Source organism: Taurulus bubalis, assembly GCF_910589615.1.
Source record: "Taurulus bubalis genome assembly, chromosome: 5".
Taxonomy (NCBI): Eukaryota; Metazoa; Chordata; class Actinopteri; order Perciformes; family Cottidae; genus Taurulus; species Taurulus bubalis.
Genome location: NC_136593.1, coordinates 11,310,578 through 11,333,437, shown reverse-complemented (window position 1 = coordinate 11,333,437; position 22,860 = coordinate 11,310,578). Strand labels below are relative to the sequence as shown.

Here is a 22,860-nt window from a genome sequence, read left to right as displayed (position 1 = left end):
GCTGTGTCAAACATCTTCCCCCTTCCTTTTGACAACATGATTAAACATAACATTTAAAAATGCTACAATTATTTCAGCTTACGACAATTATCATAGAACCCCACCAAAAAGATAAACCATGCAATTTAAACCTGCATCAATATGTTAATAATTAAAATTAAAATGTTAACGTTCACATATTAATCAACTTCTAAAGTTCATATGGCGAAAGTGTTCGCACAGGGCAAAATCAGCATTCATTTTGAGTTGCTGTACAACTGACCAATAAAAGGACAACATTCACTCCTTTGAGCTATGTTTTGGTCTCCACCAACTCCTGAAGAAGATATCTGACTCTTTCCTGCTAAATACTACATGCTTCACTATGTTCACTAGCTAGTCACTAACTGCTCGGTGCTGGTCAGGTAGCATTCAGATGGTTTATCACTGCTTTTCCGCTGAACACAGCGGCCTGCTGTGACTGCAAAGAAGGTTGCTGAGAGAGATGTTTGCAGGCTGTGTGTTTGTTCTCTGTGCATTACATGAGTTAATGAGATGAGTGCATGCTTGTTATCTGTGGGTCTTCCTCACATCTCCTGGTGCCACGACATCATTGCAGAAGTAGCAGCCCAGCTTGTGCCCTGGGATGTTGGAGAATAGAGAGGCTGCTGGGACAGAGGGCACAGAGCCGGCCGGTGTGGAGGACGAAGAGGAAGCAGAAGAACCGGAAGTGGAGGAGTCGGCTCCTGCAGAAACACTGTGACTGACAGGGGGCTCCTTAAGGCCGTGGCGCATCACGACAAATGTGTCAAAGCCTAGAGCGGAATTAACCACCAGCTGGAGAGTGAAAGACAACAATTATAGTAAATCATGAAAACCAAATATTTTTAAAAGCAGTGGCAAAGACTGATTTTAAATGGCTTTGGCTTGATCCAAAGCCAAAAACACAAACGCAAGCAGCACATTTCAACTAAATCAGATGAACAAAATGGCTAATTTGACACAAACAACAAAGTTGTAATGGGTTGAATCAAAGAAGCAATGGCATACAACATTAACAGGCTCTTTACAATGTTTAAAGCATCTAGAGACCTTCAAAGAAACAAGGGAAATACATTGTGATAGCAATTTGTGGTGAAGTCTAAAACAGCCCCGCAGCACTAGTGGCAAATAACCTCTCAGCTGAGCAGGCCATCAAGAAAACCTAATCATCAGTCCAGAAAACATTCAACTGCATACAGCAATATGAAAGCTGCATCGTCGAGACCACTGGAGGCATTAAAAAGTAATGACACAACGTTTAATACTCTAACATTGCCTGGCAACTAATAGAATTCCGGCTGGTAAACAGAAAATTCAATTCAATTTCCTGGAAGATAAGTGAAACGGTTTCCAAATGTGCAAGTTCCAGCTCAAAGTAAAACAAAAACAAGTCACAAACGTCTCCGGCCACAATGCTTCATTTTGTCAACTTTAAGCAAACAAATCTGTGGAAAGCGTCAGACTTGATTCCTTTAATTAGCCTTAGTACTACTATTGAAGTAAATGTATATTGCAGACAAATGTGTTGCATCAATGAATGTATTTTTTTCTAACACTTCGGAAGGTAGTGGTTCGTGGTACATTATAAAACCATTACTCATAAAAACATCCAGGAAACTACATAACACGAAACAACATAAGACATGTTGATTCTTCCTACCTTCCTCTTGCTGGCTGCTATCACTGTAGGCAGCCAGCGGCTCTCCCTCGTATCCATTAGTAAGAAGATCACGTCATGCTCTGAAATGAGCTTCTCCAGCAGCTCGACATCCGTCCGGGCCTGGGAAAGAGTGGCCTCAGAGAAATTCACCGGATGACCGGGCATGGGGATGCTCATATTGTAACCCTCTGCATTCTGCAGGAAGACAAAGAGAGAGGCAGAGGAAAAACATTTGAGACTGAATACTTCATACAAATTTGCAAATGAAAAGTTATGTTTGTATCAAATTTTATTTGCATTGTTCTAACAAAGTGATTGCACACATAATTAGTTGTTGTCTGATGGAGCAATCTGGATTACTTAAAAAGGGATTTCAATTTTCTTTATTCTATTATTTGAAAAAGCACGGATGTAAGAGTCACAAAATGTTGGACCATTTTGTTACAATTTTGTTGGGGCCCGAACATTTTTCTTCCTCCAAAGTGGGGAAGCTGCTGCCTTCTTGCAGATGCAACATGGATATATGCAATGTATATGGATATATGCAATATATATGGGTATTTGCAAGAAACACTTAATTCAACACCGTCTAAAACAAAAGCCCTTATGTAAACTATTTCCAACAGTACTACAGAAAAATCTTGAAAATATAAAATGTACTTTCAATAAATTATCAGTTGCTGTATGAGGAGCCAGGCGCTAAACCAAATTATTATCTATTGACAAACTTATTACTACGACTTTCTCAAGGGAATGCAAGCTTGACAGCGAGGCGAATGGAAATGTCAAGAGTCATTTTACCATCAAGAGTAGGACAGAAAAGGGAAAAGACTGAGATCTTAACAAGAAGAAATGCCACCAAATCAGTGGATCGACTGGCTCCATGTGTCGAGAGTGGGAGCTGTTAACCAAGTCTTGAATTTACATTTCACTTTGTTGCCTAGTATTAAAGAGGTTATTTCAGGCTTCAGAGATGACAGTAATATTCTATTATATTCTGCCTCCAACAAAGACAAAGAAAAATCATTCCGACTGTGGAAAAATCCTTTCTTGAATGGATAAACAGCATTTCATGACAATCCAACAATGCCACTGTTGATATTTTCAACCAGCTCTGACCTCACTGTTGACAAAATTTTAAGAGAAAAAAGAGCCAACACTACAAACTATCCTGTAAATGTCAGGGGACAGGATTTGTCCACAGACAAAATATGAAATCTTCTTACGACCTTTTCAACATTGTGACCTTGCCCTCTCGGTTCAATGGATGCATTTCTGTGTTTGTATTTATTTCTATCTTTCACACTGGCACCTGGTGCCTCTGTGTTTGGAGGAAAACAAGCTGGGAAGAGAGCAAGCACACAACCACATTATAAGATGACTAGACAGACACCAGATGTCAAGGAAACAAATGGGCGTCCATCAATAGTCAAGCCTTTGCTCTTTACTTTCTTTGTTATTACCACAACAATAAGAGGGAATCAGAAAATTACACTCGCAGACAGAGAGACTGGGATATAAAGTTGATGATGTGCCAATCATTTATGTGTTTTTGTCTGGGACACTCTAACCCCGGCTCACTGAACCATGACCGAGTCGTGATAGCAAGCTCTGCGGGGTTAAACACTTTAAAATAAGGCTTCAATCTTACAGAGTTCAATGTAAATGACATCACAGACAATGAGTGAGGCTCAGTCAGTTGAGTCAAAACTCACAAGTCGCATCGAAGTCCAGACTTTCCCGATACAGGAAGACTGTGATATGCATCTAAAATAATGTCTCTAGTCTGAAAAAAAACAAACATTTATAAGACTTCAGTGATGCTTCAAAAGAGTCACAAGATCAAAAACCTCTATAACTGCTGACTGCACAGTTAGCAACTTTTCGGCAGTATACCTTCTGCTGGTATCACAGCATTTGGAGAAGTACTCAGATAATTTAGAAAATTAGCAATATCCCTCTTTAAAAATACTCAATGGCAGGTAAAATGTCTAGTTTTAAAAATGTACTTCAGTAAAAGTAAAGAGGTATTAGTCTAGACAATGTACTTAAAGTATTAAAATGAAAACTCTCATTTTGCAGAAATATTATATTATTAGATAATTATCATTGATGTATTAACATGTATGCAGTTATTTAATGTTGTATGAGGCTAAGGTCGAGCCGATTTGAACTGCTTTATTTGGGTAGTGTAATTGATACCAATGCATCCTATTCTATATACTGATTACATGTATTGCATGTAAAATCGTAATTCTGTACAGCTGTCAAATTAATATAGTGGAGTAAGAATACAATATTAAAATGTTGTAGAATAGAAGGGCAAGTACCTAAAAATTGTAAGATTACATGTACTTCTTTTTTTTTGTTTTCGCGTGATAAACTGTATTTGCCAGAAATCCTTCAAAATAAACTATTTCAGAGAGAAAAATCCCTTTTGGTTGAACTGGTCCCTTTAAAAAGGGCAGAAAGGCTCAGAACAACTGAACTAGAGGACCTAATAACTGCTTACCAGATACAAAGGGGCTGTAACTTTAAACTTAAGAGAAACAATTTAGTAAATGGGTTGTTGAATTTGAACTCCCGAGACCTGCTGAATCCCAGCAGTACATGCCTTCTAAAGGGCAGGCACAAGAAAAGTGAATGACCCTCTTATGAACTGCTTCCATCTTCTTGCATCACTAAACATACACGCATAACCACACAGGTGTACACATGATTCACACCATAAATATGCATTCGGTCTCTCGGTTTCTCCAAGTAGTCTAATAAGAGATGGTTGCTTTTGCACCAATACAGAGCCCTGCTGTGAGTGTTGGGCTGCTTTTTTAATGTAGTAATACAGCGAAATATCTTCTCCCGAGCACCCACTCATTATTTAACCAAGTAATGAAACTGTCTGCATTAATATGCAATCACGACTCTTCATTTTCTGCATGGTTGTTTATCACATCTCAGACACGACCAATCGAAGAGGAATATGATTATATAGATATATGAGCATTAATATAATCCAGATTATAACGTCAATGCAGTTGTATAATTTTTTATAGAGCTAATGATGGATGACCTCACATACAAAGAGAGATCATGAACATCATCTTTTGATTTTGAGTACTCACCACACCAGGAAAGATTTTGGTGAGTCGCTCAACAGCTGCCATGGCTTTGAACTTCCCTCCTCCGAGACAGTCTTCAAACTCATAGAGCGGCTGCCGAACTGGATTGGAGTATGAGATCTTGGCATTGTCTACAAATGTGATGCGTCTCACTCCCCATCCCTGTAGAACAAAAGAGAAACATATTTAATCATTTTAATCACATTCATTTTGAAATAATTAAACTCTATTATTCTACATGAACGTTGTTTTAAGCAGCACTTAAGCAGCTTCAGTGACAATGAGTGGGAGGCTGTGTCCCCAGTGTGCTTTTCTAAATTAATACTGGCAATTCCACTTTTTAGAAGTAATGGATGCATCAGTGTGCAGGTAGCACAACCTCAAGTTAATCTAGCAGTTGTTCATTAATATCACTCTCTGTTGACACAACGTCTCCCCACAATATCAATTATATTCCGGCAGGTCGGTATTAACTGACCGGGTGTCTAAAGTTCCCTCAGTCCAGTAACTGCCGAGCACAAAAAGAAGCATAGACATGCATTCATAAAGAACATTGTATCTGCAAGCAGCAATGCTCTGACAGCACTATGCTGTAGTCAGTTAGTGTAAGTTCAATTGACTGTGGTGGTGTATGAAACATCTCTTAAAACCCTTCAGAGAATCAGCCTTTTGGATCTGGTCACTGAAAAGCTTGTTATTTGATGCTGGGGGAGCAGACTTACAGTAAACACAGAGAACGGCAGTAGGTTATTATGTAAATTAGCATTATGTTATTGGATAAACTTCATGGGAAATCTGTGGATAAAATCATGGGATCCTGAATTATACCGTTATGAAGCTAAACAAATATTCTTGCAATGAAAAAGGTGTTTTGACAAGTTGATAATTTAAGGTTACTGGAAAGCATTACATCATAACAAACATTAGAGGGGACACATTCTAGAGGGCACAACATCTTTGAGAATCTGAGGCGATTTTCATAGTTTGTGTTTTGTTCCGAAGACAAGGTTAAAGGTTATTAAAAACCTTTAAAAAAGTTAAAGGTTATTAAAAAAAAAGATTGGATGACTGCTGATTAGTTTGGTGGATGTCTTTCTGTCCCATCTGTCCTGGAAAGAAACAGAATTTTTGCAGAGCCATGTTGCACAGATGTCACTAGTCGGTCAACAGTTGGTAGCGCTTTATGATAATCAAATGAGCTGGTATTTGCAAAGACATTAAATAGCTCATCAGAATCCCGACTTAGTGGTCACTGATTGCTCTCTGTGAATGTCAATGGTAACCGTATGTACAACAATATGACAATCTAATCAGTACAAAAGCCATATCAGTTGAGGTATTACTTTACAGGCTGCAGCACTTAGGAAGCAACATGCTTTAATTGCCTTACCACTTATATTGTTGATAGTTGAATCAATTAAAGTGACAGGTTGGACTGTTTCCAAAGATGTCTATTAAAGGTTGATTGAACTACATCTGTAGAGGTTGTCTCTTTTGGCAGTATCATTTTTATCTTATCTTGAGGTTTCTGCACCAATATTATTCCAGCATGTAAAGCTCTCATTTAAATCAAGACACTTGGCATGCAGTTTTACAGAATTTGAAGGAAAATAAAGAGGAGGTTATACATTTAAATCCTGTCAAGTTGTGTTGTATTAAGCTGGCTCACCGAGGGGAGATCCTGGATGGGTTTTCTTGAGAACAGACAATTTCTCCAATGCTTTTAAACATTAATCTTCTGTAACAATTCATGCCACTTCATAGATTCTGATGAGTGTAGAGGCACATTGCTGTCAAATACTCTGTCAAATTGCTGTCAAGTACTCGTACAGCAGATACAAGACAGGAACATGCTAATTAAACAAAGATTAAAAGCAAAGATCACACTACCATCCTAAAAGCTTTTTGATCGTGTACAATTTTACATCATTTGCGAAGTCCTAAAAACAGTATCTAATTCCTGTATATTTTAATCCTAAATGTATCTGTCTGTCCTTCCATCCTTACCATGAGAGTCCTGGCTACATTGCAGCCCAGAGTCCCAGCTCCCAGTAGGAGACACTTAGTGGAGACCACCTTGTCCAGGTCCAGGGAAGGAACCAGCCTCCATCTCATCAGCTTCAGATTCAGGTCCACTGATGACTCTGCAAGTCTGCAGACAATCAATGGAGACAACAGAGTGCAAATTTAGGGCGACACGGTTTTTTTAAAGCAACAGATGGCAAAGCATGAATTACTACAATAACGCTGAGAAAAATTACATTTGTCTTGATTTTGGAGGTGTAGTGGAACATTTGTCCCAAACCAGATCCTTAACATAAAGCACCAAATACTTTGATGTAGATTATCTACATTGCCCAATGCAGTTTAATAATTTCCTTTGTTTATATTATTTATTGTTAAAATGTGCTTTGGTCTGTAGGATAATACAGTCCAGTTGAACCCTTACACCTCAACTGGACTGTGTGTATTACCTTTTAGGGTCCATGCATTCGCTGAGGTTGACCATCCTCGGTCCCATGGCCCCTTTAGGGTTCTTCTCCCAACCTACACTCTTAGGACACGCTGTGAAGAAGAAGAAAAAAACTCAACAGTATATAATAAGCATGAAATTCCCAGACTACAAAAGTGAGAAATGTGGAAACGATTTTCAGAAAAAAATGAAACATACAACTTTGAAAGTGTTGATTCTCGCAAATGACAAAAAGACAGTTTCTCACTTACCACTACAGTGGTATCTGGCAACACAGAAAGTTTTGATTTTGACATTTCTGCCTCCAACCCAACACAATAGAGACAAATGGAATTTCAGTATTTACAGCATTGAAAACACTTTTTGAGGGAAAATGTCCCAATTATTCTGAATTACACACAAACATCATTGCTAACTATTTTCATTGTAACTACCTTCCTGAGGAGAAACATGTTGACAGCATGTCAAACAGAAGTGGACTGAAAACATGTTACGTTTTTTACAACATTTAAGCATATAGTGACTGGTGCTATGAGATGAACACAAAAAGACCACCTTCACTCTCTTTACCACTTCATCTTCCCAGAGGTATTAGCCATGGATACCGGTTAATACTTGTGTTAATTTTTTCACATTAATTCTCATTCCAGCCAACTTCTGAATAACACAATTCATACAGTTAATTGAATAATTAATTTAAAACTGGATTAGATCGATTGCAATAAGTTATAGTAGAAGTTTGATATGGAACAGATTGTTGTGGCCAACACCAGTGAGTCAGGAAGGAACAGAGTGTTAGTAAGTGAAAGTTTGTGAAAGCTGTATTTTAATGTAGAGTTCGACTCAAAGTATTACAACTTATTTGCTCAAAAGAACACCATAAAATGTTCACTTTCTTTCTTTGTCCACTCAGTTTAGTTGTGATGCTTGGACACTGCTTCACACCGTTTATCCGCACTGTTCAGCTTTGGCTGCTAGATGCATAAATGTCAGTAATAAAGTACAAAAAAACAATGACAGTATGTGAATCTTAAATGATCATGAAGTGTATTTCACTATTCTGCAAAGTAAAACTATTTTTGGTCAAGAAAAATTGGGCTGAGCTCGATTGATTAATCCTTTTTCAAAACAATACCAAATGTGTCCATGCAAAACCAAACAGAATAGCCAAATCTATTTTTGTTGCATAAATGCATATTCTGTGAGTTAATTAAAAACCACAATGTGCTGAAGAGGTAGACTGAGTAAACAAAGACACTTTGACTGAACTCAACAAAAACCATCACTCCCTTTCCCATCCTGCTATTACCATTTAAATTACTTTCATCCCTTATTCAACAGATACAAAGAATAATGAAGGAGTCGTGTGAGATTATAGCGTGGCTTGAAAAGGAAGTATCAGTGGAAAGTAGGCGAGCATTGTAACAATATACACACACAAGCATTCAAAAGAACAAGAACAAATGCACATACAGATGCAGACATGGGACATACCAAGACTCGAACATGTCACGCACCACACATAAAGGAAAGGAAATTACCTGAGTTGAGGGGAAGCGCAGGTAGTTTTATCTGGAAGATGACGCTGTGCTGTATGGAGCGGCTTCCTTGCAGAGTTTGGTCCCTGAAACACAGAACCTCCACTGTGTCCAACTTAGAGCCCCTGACACAAACACACAAATCAAGCAAAGACAATGCAAATTAACACACACTCACATACATCATGTACAAATTGGACGCTTGAAATAAAAGAAATATGTGACTATGAAAACGTCACAAATATAATTTTACATGCAATAGGCTCTCTCTCCCGCTCTAACACAAGAAACAACAGACGTGATCAACATGTATCCATATAACAACACATTTCCCTAATATGGTACTAAATGACCACAGTCTCATTACACAGTCAAACGCCAGTGATACATGAATAAGCGAGACATTGCGGCTACATTGTAATTCTATCTTGACCAATCTCCGCCAGTATCAACAGTTTATGTTTAACACTGAAAGAGTAGTCGAGCACAAGATTGATGAGGTTTTTGTTGGATAAAAACTGCCTCTGACTCTAGAGCGGAGGGCGAAATTTTCTTGAGGCATTTGCTGCTGATAAGCCCCCGGTATCACAGGATACTATTGCTAAACTGGCCCACATGAGATTTCCTTGTTTAAATGAAAAACAATTATGCAATAAAAATCCTTCTGAAATAGCAAGACCAAGTGCCAGGAAAAACTATGCTCTCTGGGGAAAAGTGGGACAAAAATGACCGATTGTGGAGATGCAATGCAGCAGTTAAACGTGCAGCACCAAATGCAGTGATATTTAACTGACATTCTCAGACGATGGTGCAACACTATGTGATGTCACAATGCTTTCATTCATTTTCAGAAATAATTAAGATCGATTGAAAAGATTAATGGTTGTTTGTTCTTATTTACATCAGTAATCTATCAGTTAACATCATGTCTAATGTTGCTTTTGTCAAAATCATGCTACTGTTCTAGTAAATGATTCTGCATTTCCAGCTTATTATCAGATAACTTAGAATTGTATTTCACAGCAAAAACAATTACTCTAAATCTTAGCATTCCGTTTTCATGTTCAATATCTGTAAGTAAGGGACTCAATTTGTTCCAAACAGAAAACTATTAGGTACTGTAGATAGATAAGTTCTTCTATCATTGGCTAAAAGTCTCATTTCAACAATCCTGATATTGCATCAGTCTTTTCAAATCGGTTGCTTATAGCTGCAATACAGCGTTTTGAAGACATTGCACAAGATAAATTGCTAAATTGTAGCCGACATGGGGTTAACATTTCTGAAAGATACCTGCAGAGTAAGTCACTTGTTTTTAAATCTTTGAGTAAATATTACTCTCAGACCGTGATTCTTAGATTTATTACTGAACATTTAATCCAACAATTTGCACCGATTCCCCACTGGTGTGCTGAAATATTTCCTCTGTAAATATTTCTATGAAATATCTCTCTCTGCAAAGCACACACAAGCTTCCACATAACAGCCTCATTTATGCAACAACTTGAGTCAGTAAACCTGCAGCAATGTATGAGCTCTTACATTACAATGTATGGTAGTAGTATATGTAGAGTATAAGCATAAGTTATTTTTAATGACAAAAGAAGAAGTCTCACATGCGCTCTTTACTTGCTGACATGTAATACTGAATTTCACTTTATTCCTTCCCATTTACCTGCTACCAGACGCCTCCAACTTTTTGAATGGCAGAACTCAGTCATTCTCCTGCTGTTCAAAATCTCAAATACATGGTGGCAGAAACTTCTACATTTATACCATCAACAATAGGCTAAAGTATGATGAAATATTATCTTTGATAATATAGAGTAGGTGAGAAATAGAAGATTCACAGGATAGCCAACGGCGTCTACAGACAGCAGGTGCTGTATGTGCCATAGATGGGCCTGGCATGGGTTAACAATCCAGCCATTTGTGTTTAATTTAGCAACTGCATGATCCAAGTCACAAAAGAAGATGCATTCATTCGATGCAACGATCACTAGCACAGTCCCTGATAACTCACGCATCGACTAGATCACAAAATTAATTGAGTGGAAAGTCTGACTTTTGCTTTAACACCATGATGTGCGCAACATGTAAGATATTGAGAAAAAAGGACTCAGTTTATCATAAACATTTACAGCTTTGGAGACAAGTATTGCAATCTTAACTGCAACAGTCATGTTCTGCAAGCCAGTGCTGTCATCAATACATCTTGATTAAACTCTAACAACACCACTGTGGCCAAGCAACAGCCAAGCAGTTGGTTTTCACAGAAAAGCTTTGATTTTAACTACGCCAATACATTTGGACCTGCATCTTTACTGGCAACAATGCTTATATGACTTGCTCCCTACACTTCAGAGTCAGGAAATGAGTTAAGCAGAGATTTCCTGTCTTTCACTCTGAGAACTTCCTAAGGCTTACCATCGGCTGGCTAAAAGGACCAGTAGATTTCTAAGAGGCCAGCCCGGATGTTGAGACAGAGTACACGGATCATAGACGCCCACAGTAACCTAGAAAAAACAAATAAGGTGTGTTTACATTCTCAAAGTGTGTGTGTTCGAGAGTGACTGTAATAATAATAATAATAATAATAATAATAATAGATATAATCTGATAGAGATGAGCCACAAAAAGTACTGTACAGTACTTGAATGTTTTAAAAGGTGGGTTAAAAAAACCTCCATACATTTTATTGGACACTATCAAACTCATCTGTTAAGAACAGAAAACAAATTGTACCTTTTTCGTATCAGTAAAGAACGTGTCCCAGTCCTCCAGCGGAGCCATTTGAACAGTGTCAGCTGTGTACTTCATTAGGAAGTAAGGCTCAGCAGTGGTCCCTCTTTTGATACAGAGGACGTCATAGGCCTCCTGCAAGGCTGTGATCTGAGACAGAAATAATTAGGGATAAGCCATAATTATAGAAAGCTCTGTGCTATACATTACACCACCCACCGTATTACACACACACACACACACACACACACACACACACACACACACACACACACACACACACACACACACACACATATATATGTTTAAAACGGAGAGAGTTTTTAAAGGGTAATCATAAATAATATCTATGCAACCATGTATCCATCATGGAAAAAGGAAGGTGCCCAGGACTCCCTGATCAGATGCCCAAACAAACTCAACTGCATCCTTTTGCGAAAGAGCAGTAAATCCCTCCTGACACATATCATACATTACAATAACCTATAATGTATTATTGTATTGGAACGCAAGAGGTTATCTGAAGCATAATATCTGCAATTGCTGAAATATTTACTGTAAATATAACTTAAGAGCATGGACAAAACGATATTATGGCTCATTGCAAAGATAACTCTTGCTGTACGAATTATTTTAGTGATCATAAACACATACGCTGTAAAAGTTTAGTGTGTCTACTCATTTATACGCTTGTCAGACTCTTGCATTTGGCGTCACACTGTTCACGAATCATTCTGACTCTTTTTTTAATGAGGCTTTTTGGCACCTTGGACCCACTGATCTGAGAAATATGAAATCACCTCACTTCATTAAACTATTCTATAACCTAGAGAGTATTGGACAGAACGGACAGATTCATTGTGTTGGGAGCTGCATCCATCTCAATATCAAAGTGGTTATGAGTGTTATGATCTTAGGAAAAGAGAAAACTTAAATGGCAAAAATGGGAATAATATTAATATTAGTTCAACCGTAAATGTTATGTCTAGAATTTGTAATGACCATTAACATTTGGGATATCCAAGTGTATTGCGTTGAACTACACCTGAAGACTTCGAAAACTGTAGAAAAGAGGAAAAAATACGGTAATACTAGAAAATATTAATTCCAGTGGTTGTATAATAAAAAGCCAACAACAACCTGTTTTGCTGAGAAAACTTGCTCCAGGGCAGATGGCTGTTGGATGAACTTTATTCCCTCTGGGAAACAGAGTGCAGGGAAGCAGAACCAGTAGTAGAAATGGTATTTCTTCAAATCCTGAAAAAGTAATTTGAAAAATGGCGACGAAGAGAAATAGAAAAACAGTCACACACAACATCATTAATATACAAAACTAACACATTAACAAGATGCTGTTTATACGCACTGCAAAAGTCAGCAGAATGAATTTGCAGAGGATGGATGGGTCTTTCAATGCAGCCCCAGACTGTATGGCATCCCATATCTACAAAACAACAGGAGGGGAAAAAGAATCACATTTATTAGATCATGTATCCCTCCACTGCACAATTTAGTAACTTTTGGTCTATTTTAAAGACATCCCCAACCATATGTCTAATGTGTGTGTGACCGAGAAGATTCCTATTGTACGTCTTTTACCTCCTTGGCCTCTTTCTCCAGCAGAGCCTTCTTATCGGCGGTCTTAAAGGCATCGAGTGTGTTGGTGTTGTACAGCGTTCCAGTAGCTGGACAGCAACGGGCTGGTGTCGGTCCATCGCTGACAGAAAAACACATCATACATTTGTATTAAATTTGACTTACTAACTGTATTTGTTTCTTTTCAATGTGCAACAATTTGCTTTTTTTAAGGCTTCCAAATTTAGTTCAAACCTAAACTGAACTGGCTGATAAACTTTAAAGAAAGTTCATCCTTTCATTATTACAATGCAATGAAAACTTCACTAAACTTTTATAAACAATTTTTTACAACATGAAAAAATGTAACTTTCATTATTTGTGTATGGTCTACTGTACTAAAATACTTCTCAATCAATTTGAGAGTGGAATCAAGTCCCATATTGTTTGTTTGTTGGTGCTTGAACCCTTTCATCTACATTAGTACTATTCGTTGCTTTTTTGAAGACTAAATAACATGAGGAGAACTTAGGGTTAATATATGGTTTATACAGGCAACATACTGCATCACACTTACACTTCAAATGCACTGAACTCCAAAGTCAGGCGAGTGGGCAAACCAAGTGGGTCACCTATCAGACAGGAATGAAGGATAAAATAGTGTTTTAAAAGGCCTTCACTGTTTTCATATGTGTGACATGCATAATTAACATTTGTATCATATAATGTCTTGAATTGTCAAAAGAACCAAACACCTTAATGGTATAGTCATCGTTATAATGACATCATATGATCTCAACACTCACCATTGTAGTAATATCCTTTAATAGATTTGGGGCTTTCGTCCAACCTGTAGTCATTGAGTTTCTTCTGAGTGAGCTGATGCCAGAAGCCGGCCTCCAGAGCACTGCTGAAGGGAGCAAACTGCAGCTTGAGGTCTGGAGTGGAGGACGCTGCTTCGTTGGTGTCAGATGCCATCACAACTTCACTAACGGGATGCGCTGCCAAGAACTGGAAAATGTGAAAGTAGTCATAAGTTCAATACACTTTTAGTATGACGGTTACATTCCCTCAGATGCTGTAACCAACAGTCATATCACATACAAACAGTTAAGAATACATTAAAATGTATTAGCTGCTGAGTTTGTGAACTCTGATGGTGCTCTTAAATGCACAATTTAGGAAAGTAAACAGTAAAGTTACTGACTTATTGAGAGAAAATAGGGAATCAGTCCATTAGTAATGCACGAAACAAATAAGGTGCATCAACCTATGCAATGATTATGGGAAAGTGAGGATAGCATGCATCTCAAAAAGATTAGAACATACTGTATGTCATATTTTGCACATATTGCAAAGCCTTTTGCAGCAAAGTTGTGATTCAGGGGTATGCAAATAAAACTGACTTGATTTGACAAACTGTAAAATAACAAAAATCAAGCCTTAGCATGGCTATTTGTATACTGTAATTATGCTGGTACATTTCTTTAGGCTCTGTGGTACCTAGGGATTTATGTATCACTTTTTCCAGAATAAATGAATCCCATCATTTATAAAATCTAAATATATGAGCACATCCAATTGTTATACATGTTGACACCATACCATGTTTGCTAATACCACTGTTTATATGACCAAGACTGCTAGTCTTTCTTGTTGGCAAACATGTAGACAAGACTTCTAATTTTTAAACACTTTAAGGGTCTCATTTAGGACTTTTAAGGTCATCTGTAAAACGTATTTTCACAATCTATGTTCACTTGATCAGGACTTTTACACTTTTAACGCAGACCACTCAGTGGAAGCAGAAGCTGTTTACAGTTTAAACACGACGAGCATCTCCGACGAAATCATTCACAATATTACGAAATAGCTTTATTTCAAACCAGATTAAATCTGAGACAACGTTAAACACACGTTCGTCTGTTACAAGCTGATGTTTGTGCACGGATGTATACGGGTGTGTGGACTTACCAGAAATCCTTACTTCCTGGTCAAGTGGATCATGTGATCGCGAGACTTGTCAACACAGCAATGCAGTGTGGGTAAGTAAGTAGCCAGGCAGTTTAGCTTAGCAGCTAAAGACACGAATGTCTTATGGTACACCTGCCATTGAGTAAAATAGAAAGAACCAAAACAGAAACAGAAACAAGCAAATGACGAAGCACGAAAAAACCGACAAAAACTTATAAGCGCCGTTTTTTTTCATGTTGGAAACGAACAGATTAGTAGAGGGGCGCGAGCCAGCGAGAAGTTCGTGTGTCAGTGTGTAAACGCTAACAGCTAGAGTTCCATCCGTTGAACCGGTTTATTGAGTTCGTCACAAACGGAACATTATTGCCTTCAAGCAGGAAGAAGTCCACATTGTCGAAAGCAAAGGAGTAACGAGTTCATATTCATCCGAATGGTTACCGGAAAATGTGCTTCGCCTGGACACCGGAATTAGTTAAGGGACGTCTATAAACTGGCCCTCTGCTGGAAAAAAAGCTAACGATTGAAGTCTTATATACCAGTGGTTCTCAAATCTACTAGTATCGGTTGGGGTACTTGAAGGCACCCCAGGGGGTACTTGAGATTACAAAATATATATATGTATATTTCAAATTAACATAAATCCTTTAAAAAATAGTTATTTACTAAATATTTAATAATATAAGTGTAAGTTCCTAAACTGAATTGTATATATTCTATATTAAATCAGACACTGATGGTACCACGCTGTGTATGACATTCTTCCACACAACCAATAACAACATAACAGTGACTTAAATGAACAAACAATGGGAAAGGTAGATACAAAGTAAGACTGACTGACAAAAGAACAATGTGTAAAACATACAGGTTAAAGGATTATATTGTTGATTCTTCATCACACACCGTCATCCTCCCTCAGACCCCTGTACATGTATCAGGCCTAATGTCCCACGCTTTCTCAAACGCCCTTCTCCACCATGTTGCATTTGATACTCTGTTAAACTAAATTATTATATTGTATTATGTTATACTACATTATTATTACTAATAGGCTACATTGCACCTTGTACTATATATTGTACCTCCTACTCTTGTATACTATAATGTACTATATCATACTATACAATATTGAGATGTGTTTTACAGATACTGTCTTACCACATCATATACTATATTATATGTTGAAGTCTCATTACCTAATCACAGTATATATTATTATGGTGTACACTGTTTGCATATAAAATAGACTCACAACTATTATTCATATGTCACTTTGTAACTTGTCACTTACCTTGCAACGTTGTGTTTAATTGCTCTTGTGTAGTCCCGTCTTGTATAGTTCATTCTTATGTAGTTATTGCATCATTTCTACTCGTATACTAGTTGTTTATACCACTTTATTTATTTGTTCTTATTTAAAATTTGTACTGAACTTTTCAATTTTTCTTCAATAAAGGCTCATCTTTTTCGTTTTGCAATCTTGAATGTAAGCTTCTCCAAATGGAGGATCTCGCTCACTTTCAGTCCCATGTCACGTGCATCAGACGATTATTTCAAACAGCTTTTCAAGTCTCAGGATGGGAATTTTGAATACTATCCTAATGTAGCCACTAATATCACGAGAAAAAAAAAGTCAGTTCTACTCATTTTCTATTTCTATAATTGTGCCACTTTTCCATAGTTGAAATGATCCTGTGGTTTGTGGGGCGAGCCAACACTCAAATGTATCTAAAGATTGAGGGTGACTGTTGTTGTAAATGTATTTGAGAAAAAAAAAAATAGGATTTGTGATTTTGGGCTGTATGAATACAATTAACTGCAATGTATTTATGGAACCCACCAATGTAGATTAAGGAATATAAAGGTTTATGTAGCCAAGGCTGGATTACCAATTACAACGGCGGGCAACCTCCCAGACACCATCATCATATTGTCCTATTTGGAAGATGTACAAATCTATGTTCAGTTAACATTAATTAGTATATTCGAACACAAAGTATATGCTTATTTAGATTGGTGGGGTATATTATACTATCTCTCAAATGAGAGCTATGCTCTGGTAGTCATAACCAGGAACCATAATTAAAAACAAAAGTGATCATGACCGAGTGCTAGACCGAGACCTTTACTCTGTTGCCAGTAATAAAGCTCAAAGTGAATAAAATGGGCAGTTAAAATTGATCCTGACAGAAATGTTCGTATCATGAACATCAAATTATTCAGTGGCCACATGATGAGAGCACTGTGGGACAGAATATTAAGATACCTCAGTGGAAGATGACGATTCTTCCCTCAAAAAAGGCTGTGCAAGCCGCATGTTACGACCCATTTATAGGTTTATTGTTAGGTAGCCACTTATAGTGGTCGTAGTAATTATAACAGAAGGAAGTCAAATGACGTAGTACTAAGAGCACGGAAGAGGCTGAGGTGAGCGGACGGGTTAAACACTGTTCCTGTACCGTGTTAAGATAAAAGTCCACATTGAATTATTTGACTTACCTACATGTTAACTTATGTAACGTACCTAACTTACATACATAACAGCCATACTTGTTTTAACCCAAACATTACCTTTTTCATAACTAACCTGGTAATTTGATGTTTTATGCCAGAGCTTGACAATTTTGGTCTGTGAAATTTTTTTATAAGATCATCTGCGGGCATGCAAACTTGTCATCTTTCGTCAAAATTCAGAAACAGACATTTCAGAAATGACCCAGAAGTTAGTCTCTGCTCCGATAGCAGTACCCTGTTAGCAACATATGCTAAAATTAGCAAAACAAGCCAATCCATCACACTATGACGAACGCAAAAGAAAAGGCCGGAGAGAGCGAGAGAGAGAGTTAATGACAATGTGTTGAGGATACTACTGTATGGTATGAAGAGAAAAAAAACAACCGGACTCCAAATCCTTATCCCCACTGCTTTCAGTCAGCCATCAGACGCAAAAACAGAATAAAACAATTACAGGAGTAAGTGTTAAATGAAACTCCTCCTAGGGCACACATCCTATTTTTTATTATTCTATGCATTTTGATGTTTTCAATTTCATCCCAGAAGAGATGCTTTTCAGTTTTGCAATCTATTGTGACCTGAAGCCTTTTGGGAAAGTGTTTGTATAGTGGAATACACAAGTGTTAGAAATGCTCCTACTTTTTATCATGAAAATAGTTTTCCAAAATGGAAAGCACAAATGCTACTGCAGTCCCCCACAGGAGGATTGTGTCTTTTCATCGTTTTCACCTTGTTCACCTCTGACGAGTTTGTATGCCTGAAAATCTTAGTTTTTCCTGAAGAACAGCCTGACACTGGCTCCATGTTTTTGCCTGAGGTGTACTGTGGAGATGACGGCGTGCAATCACACTTCTTCCAGCTCAGTTCCAACCCCCTCTGATTTGTTTGATTTGGCGAAGCAGTGACTCAGAACCCGTCTGTGTTCACTGGACACAGGAAACATTATGGGTCTCTTGATTTTTGTTGCAGTCATGGCATTATTCAGTGAAATACAATAATGGACCCCTGATGTGAGAAATCTGAGCTCTGATTTGACAAAGGTTCATTGTAGAACCACTTAACTATATTTTTTTAACAGGATTTGCAGGCATAATTGGACTGTGATGCTTTGTCTCTAGACCTGATGGATGCACTTTGTGTTTTTTTTCCAAATATTTATTCAATACAAATGCACTTACATGAGCCTCAAATTAACGGTTGCTTTTCCACTGCATTGTGAAATAACATTTGGTGTTCTTTGGCGAAAAACACAGTGGGTATCATGAAGCAGGAGCTCCATCACATCATAAAATAGATGAGTGTAATAAAGTGCAAGTGGTTGCCGTGCAGACAGTTTTTGTTGACGGTGTGAAAATGTGTAATTCACACACACACCCACACACATATAAGATTCATATATTAATTAAATTGTTCTAAATGTAAATAAGGTAATTTTGTGGATGATCTTATATACAGTATATATGAATATGTATAGATATGTATTTGCTGATACACTCACCTAATCTACTTGATGATAGTAAAGAGTTGACAAAGTACAAACAAAAAACAGAAGGGTTCTACAGATTATTATTAAAATGATAATCTAAAAAAAAAGTTTTACCTTGCATGTTTAAACATTCTCAAAAGAAGATTGAAATTAAGTAACAACCAAACAAACACATCCTCTTGGGTAACAGCTCAGCTGCCACTTTGATTTGTGTTTTTCCTGGACTGAAGTTAGAAAGGACAACTAATGTTCCATATCCTGGTTGAATGATGAGGGAAAACAAAGTGACAGATGCAGGTTTGTAAAATGATAGATTTATTGTATCATGTTACATCTCTGGTGCTGTACATTGATAGTGCAAAAATAAATACAAATAAATATGATTTTCTTTAAAAAACACATTTTGGACATAGTTTTCCTCCGCTCTGGACCAGATCCAATAGTGCCATGTTCCTCTTTACGAGGGTGAGAAAATTACATTCTTTTTAAAGGTCTCTGGTCTGAGACTTAACATAGACAAGATAAATAACATTAAGGTCAGACGTTTTCCTCTACTGTTGCCATGAGTCTGAATTACAATAAGTTACAAAAATAAGATTTAGAACAAACTGAAGTAATTGACGTTCAAAATACATTTACAGTTTTATCTACACTTTAAACAAATTCACCAATGCGAGGGTGTTTAAGATATTTAATTAATGCAACAGATTTTCCCTTCTTATCTGTAAATATCAGCAGCATTTTAGACACTGATGACTTTGTTCTCCTTCTTTCCTCTGCCTTTCACAAATGCATGTTAAGTATATTTTTGAATACTCGTTTGAAGTTCCCGTTGCAGAGTGGGTAAATAAAAGGGTTGAGAGTGGAGTTGATGTAACCTAACCATATGGTGAACATGTGAAGGTCATGGTGCACGCACTCTCTGCAGAACGCCATGACCATGAAAGTTATGAAGTATGGTATCCAACACAACAAGAAAGCAGCGATTATGAAGCCCAGCTGCTTGGCTGCCTTGTGCTCCTTATGGATCCTCAGGCTTTGGATGCGCTGACGTGATTGGTCAATAAATCTTTGCCATGTCTGTCTCAGAGTCGCCGCATTAGCCGGGCTAAATTTGTCATCCTCGACCCCTTCATCAGTCCAGGGCGGAGCCTGACCGGGGTCGTAGTTGTTGTAGAGCACAGAAGTGTATCTCTGCACGTCTGAAACCTGACTGATGTCACAAACACCACTCACTGACTTTGGCACTGTGACGTGACATTCATTTAAAGACGCTTGAAGTTTGTTCTCATTATTCCCCTCTGAGCAAATTACATCCTGTGGCACCGCAGATCGACTCAGGGGAATCTCAATATCTGGCTGCTTCTCCTCAGGAGACAAGGAGCACCTTTTGACCTTTTTTGTCATTCTGATTCGCTTTGTTGTCAGGGCAAGCAATGACGTCTCCTGGCTCTTGACACCAATTTTCCTATGAGATCTGGATGAAGCAGTTTTAAATTTATCGGGATCCTCGAGAGAATATGGCTGATCTAAAGTGTTCTGGTCCAACAAGCGTTGTTTTTTAGACAGTTTCATTGGAACTTCCAAATCCCTCTTGGGGGATTTGGAAGTTTTCTCTGGCGTTTGGGCATTTTGTCCCATCTCATTTTCCCCAAAGGAGTCGGTGGGATGAATGATTCTCTCTCTGTCCCTGAGATGTTGCCTTACTGCCAAGTAGATGTGCGCGTAAAACCACACCATCAAAATTGAGGGTACATAGAAGTTGAAGACCGCAGTAATAACCTTAAACCACGTGACAAAGCGGAAATCAGTGTCACACTTGTTTTCCTCCTCAGGTTTAAGGTCTACATGAGTGAAAGACCTCCACCCTAAAATTGGAATAATCCACATCATTGATAGCAGCCAGGCTCCAGAAATCATCACACTGGCCTTTCCTCGCGTTCGATACTTTAGGTACTTAAGCGGCTGTCTGACAGAGCGGTACCGATCCAAACACAAGATGAACAAGCTGAAAATTGAGGCTGTGCTTGCCACATAGTCCATGATGAGCCAAAATTGGCAGACAGCCCGTCCCAGCTTCCATTCGTCCTCCAACAAATACACCAGGTTCAGAGGCATAACTGTGGTCCCAACGATCAGATCTGCCACAGACAGGCTGACAATGTAGAGGTTCCCGACGGTGTGGAGGCTCTTCTCTCTCTTCACGGCGTAGAGGACGAGCAGGTTCATCAGGATCGTGAGGAGAGAAATGAGTCCCAGACAAACCCCCAACAGGGCGTTGTGGAAGCGGTCATGGAGGGTCAGCGTGTGATTGCTCCTCAGCGAGTCAGCATCGAGGAGGCCGCTCCAGCTGCTGTTGCTGTCATTGATAAAGTTGTTGGTGTTGAGGTTTAGAGGGTCTGAGAAAGGTGACGGACCAGATTCCATCATGGAAGGTGTGATGGTCACCTCTAGAGCCAGTCATATCATGGACAGTGTATCTTCAACTGTCGGCCAAAACAGGTCTGAAGCAGTACGTTTAAAGGAGGTGAGGGAGGTGTATTTACACAGTTTGGGTCCAGCACCTGTATGGCATAACAACCAGTGCACCTTTATGTTCCTAAAGTAATCCTTTGAGTCGTGGAAAAGGTGTTAATCCATGTTGTCTTGATCGGCAGTCCATTTATTATATAAATCCAAATTGTTAACACCTGGAAGACAAAAGAAAAAACACAACAATGTGTTATAGTTTTTACCCCCTAAATTGAACTACTCAAAAAAGTGTCTCACTTATCGTTTTTAATTTAATGTCTGAACTTCACCATGCAGAATATTTTAAGTGCAGTTTGACACTAGAATACTTGTCACATTCACCTGCACAAGGACAAAATGTTCTGTCCTCAGAAACCTTTTAAAAACCAACCCGCCCCTAGGCAGACTGAGCGATGGTTATATAAAACTGTAAATCATGGCTTGTTTTATGAAAAAAGTTGAAAACTTCTGTATTTGGATGGATTGAACACCATAAGCAATATAAAAGTGAAATATATGGTTTGGTACATGAAAAAATTCAAATGTCACAGATGTGGGCAAGTGTGCCCCAATGCAAATTTTGGAGACATCGCCTAAATTGTCTTTGTACTAAACCCTCTCTAACTTTGTTCTGCTTCTCTTTATCAAAGTCAACCTTTGCAGAGAGAATGTTCACATATTCTGCTTGATTTGGGTTAGAGTCAGACCTTACAGCTGCATCATTTCAAAGAAATAGTCATCCTGAAAGTGTCAGTCTATATGTTACTCTTAACCAGTAACATATAGACTGATATTTACACGTCTGAACAAAATCTCACATGTGTACCTTTTATTAAAACACCCAACTTATTCAATTAGCCCTAGTGGTTGCAGAGATAAACCCTTTTTATTTGTGTATACCAACTATTTGTGTATACATTGATTCTGGATATTTTAAGGAGGAAGGAATATGTAACTCGAGTGATGGAAGAAGTATTAGACCCTTTTAATTAAGTGAAACAAATAAAACTGTGTGTGTGTGTGTGTGTGTTCCTTAAGAAAATGTATTACAGCTTGACACCTCTTCTAATCTTTTTACTTTCTTGGTTTCGATGTACAGTCCAAGCTACAATCCCTCTTGCTCTTTCGCTGTCCAGCTGGCTTTCTTTAACACTGACACAAAGCGGACGGAGGGTGGTGATTTCCATCAATGACACAGCAGTAGAAAAATTGATTTGAGGAAAGGAGGCAATAAAATGCTGCTGCCT

General features: G+C 38.1%; 2 protein-coding genes across 2 annotated transcripts in view; both read right to left on the bottom strand.

Moving 5' to 3' along the window:
• atg7 (ATG7 autophagy related 7 homolog) overlaps positions 1–15,451 on the bottom strand; it is a 51,801-nt gene extending 36,350 nt beyond the window's left edge. The window contains exons 1-14 of the mRNA XM_079217616.1: positions 15,103–15,451; positions 13,935–14,139; positions 13,706–13,760; positions 13,153–13,270; positions 12,920–12,997; positions 12,694–12,810; positions 11,557–11,703; positions 11,239–11,327; positions 8,815–8,936; positions 7,275–7,365; positions 6,808–6,952; positions 4,804–4,962; positions 1,682–1,876; positions 571–816 (exon numbers count right to left, since the gene is read on the bottom strand). Coding sequence (XP_079073742.1) covers positions 571–816; positions 1,682–1,876; positions 4,804–4,962; positions 6,808–6,952; positions 7,275–7,365; positions 8,815–8,936; positions 11,239–11,327; positions 11,557–11,703; positions 12,694–12,810; positions 12,920–12,997; positions 13,153–13,270; positions 13,706–13,760; positions 13,935–14,106 — 1,734 coding nt within the window. The 5' untranslated portion in view covers positions 14,107–14,139; positions 15,103–15,451. The remainder of the gene's footprint in view (positions 1–570; positions 817–1,681; positions 1,877–4,803; positions 4,963–6,807; positions 6,953–7,274; positions 7,366–8,814; positions 8,937–11,238; positions 11,328–11,556; positions 11,704–12,693; positions 12,811–12,919; positions 12,998–13,152; positions 13,271–13,705; positions 13,761–13,934; positions 14,140–15,102) is intronic.
• Positions 15,452–19,885: 4,434 nt separating this feature from the next.
• On the bottom strand, positions 19,886–21,532 carry hrh1 (histamine receptor H1; the record flags this gene model as incomplete). The annotated part of the gene is made up of 1 exon (XM_079218713.1): positions 19,886–21,532. The coding sequence occupies one exon, from the start codon at positions 21,530–21,532 to the stop codon at positions 19,886–19,888; it is 1,647 nt and encodes a 548-aa protein (XP_079074839.1).
• Positions 21,533–22,860: the final 1,328 nt, after the last annotated feature.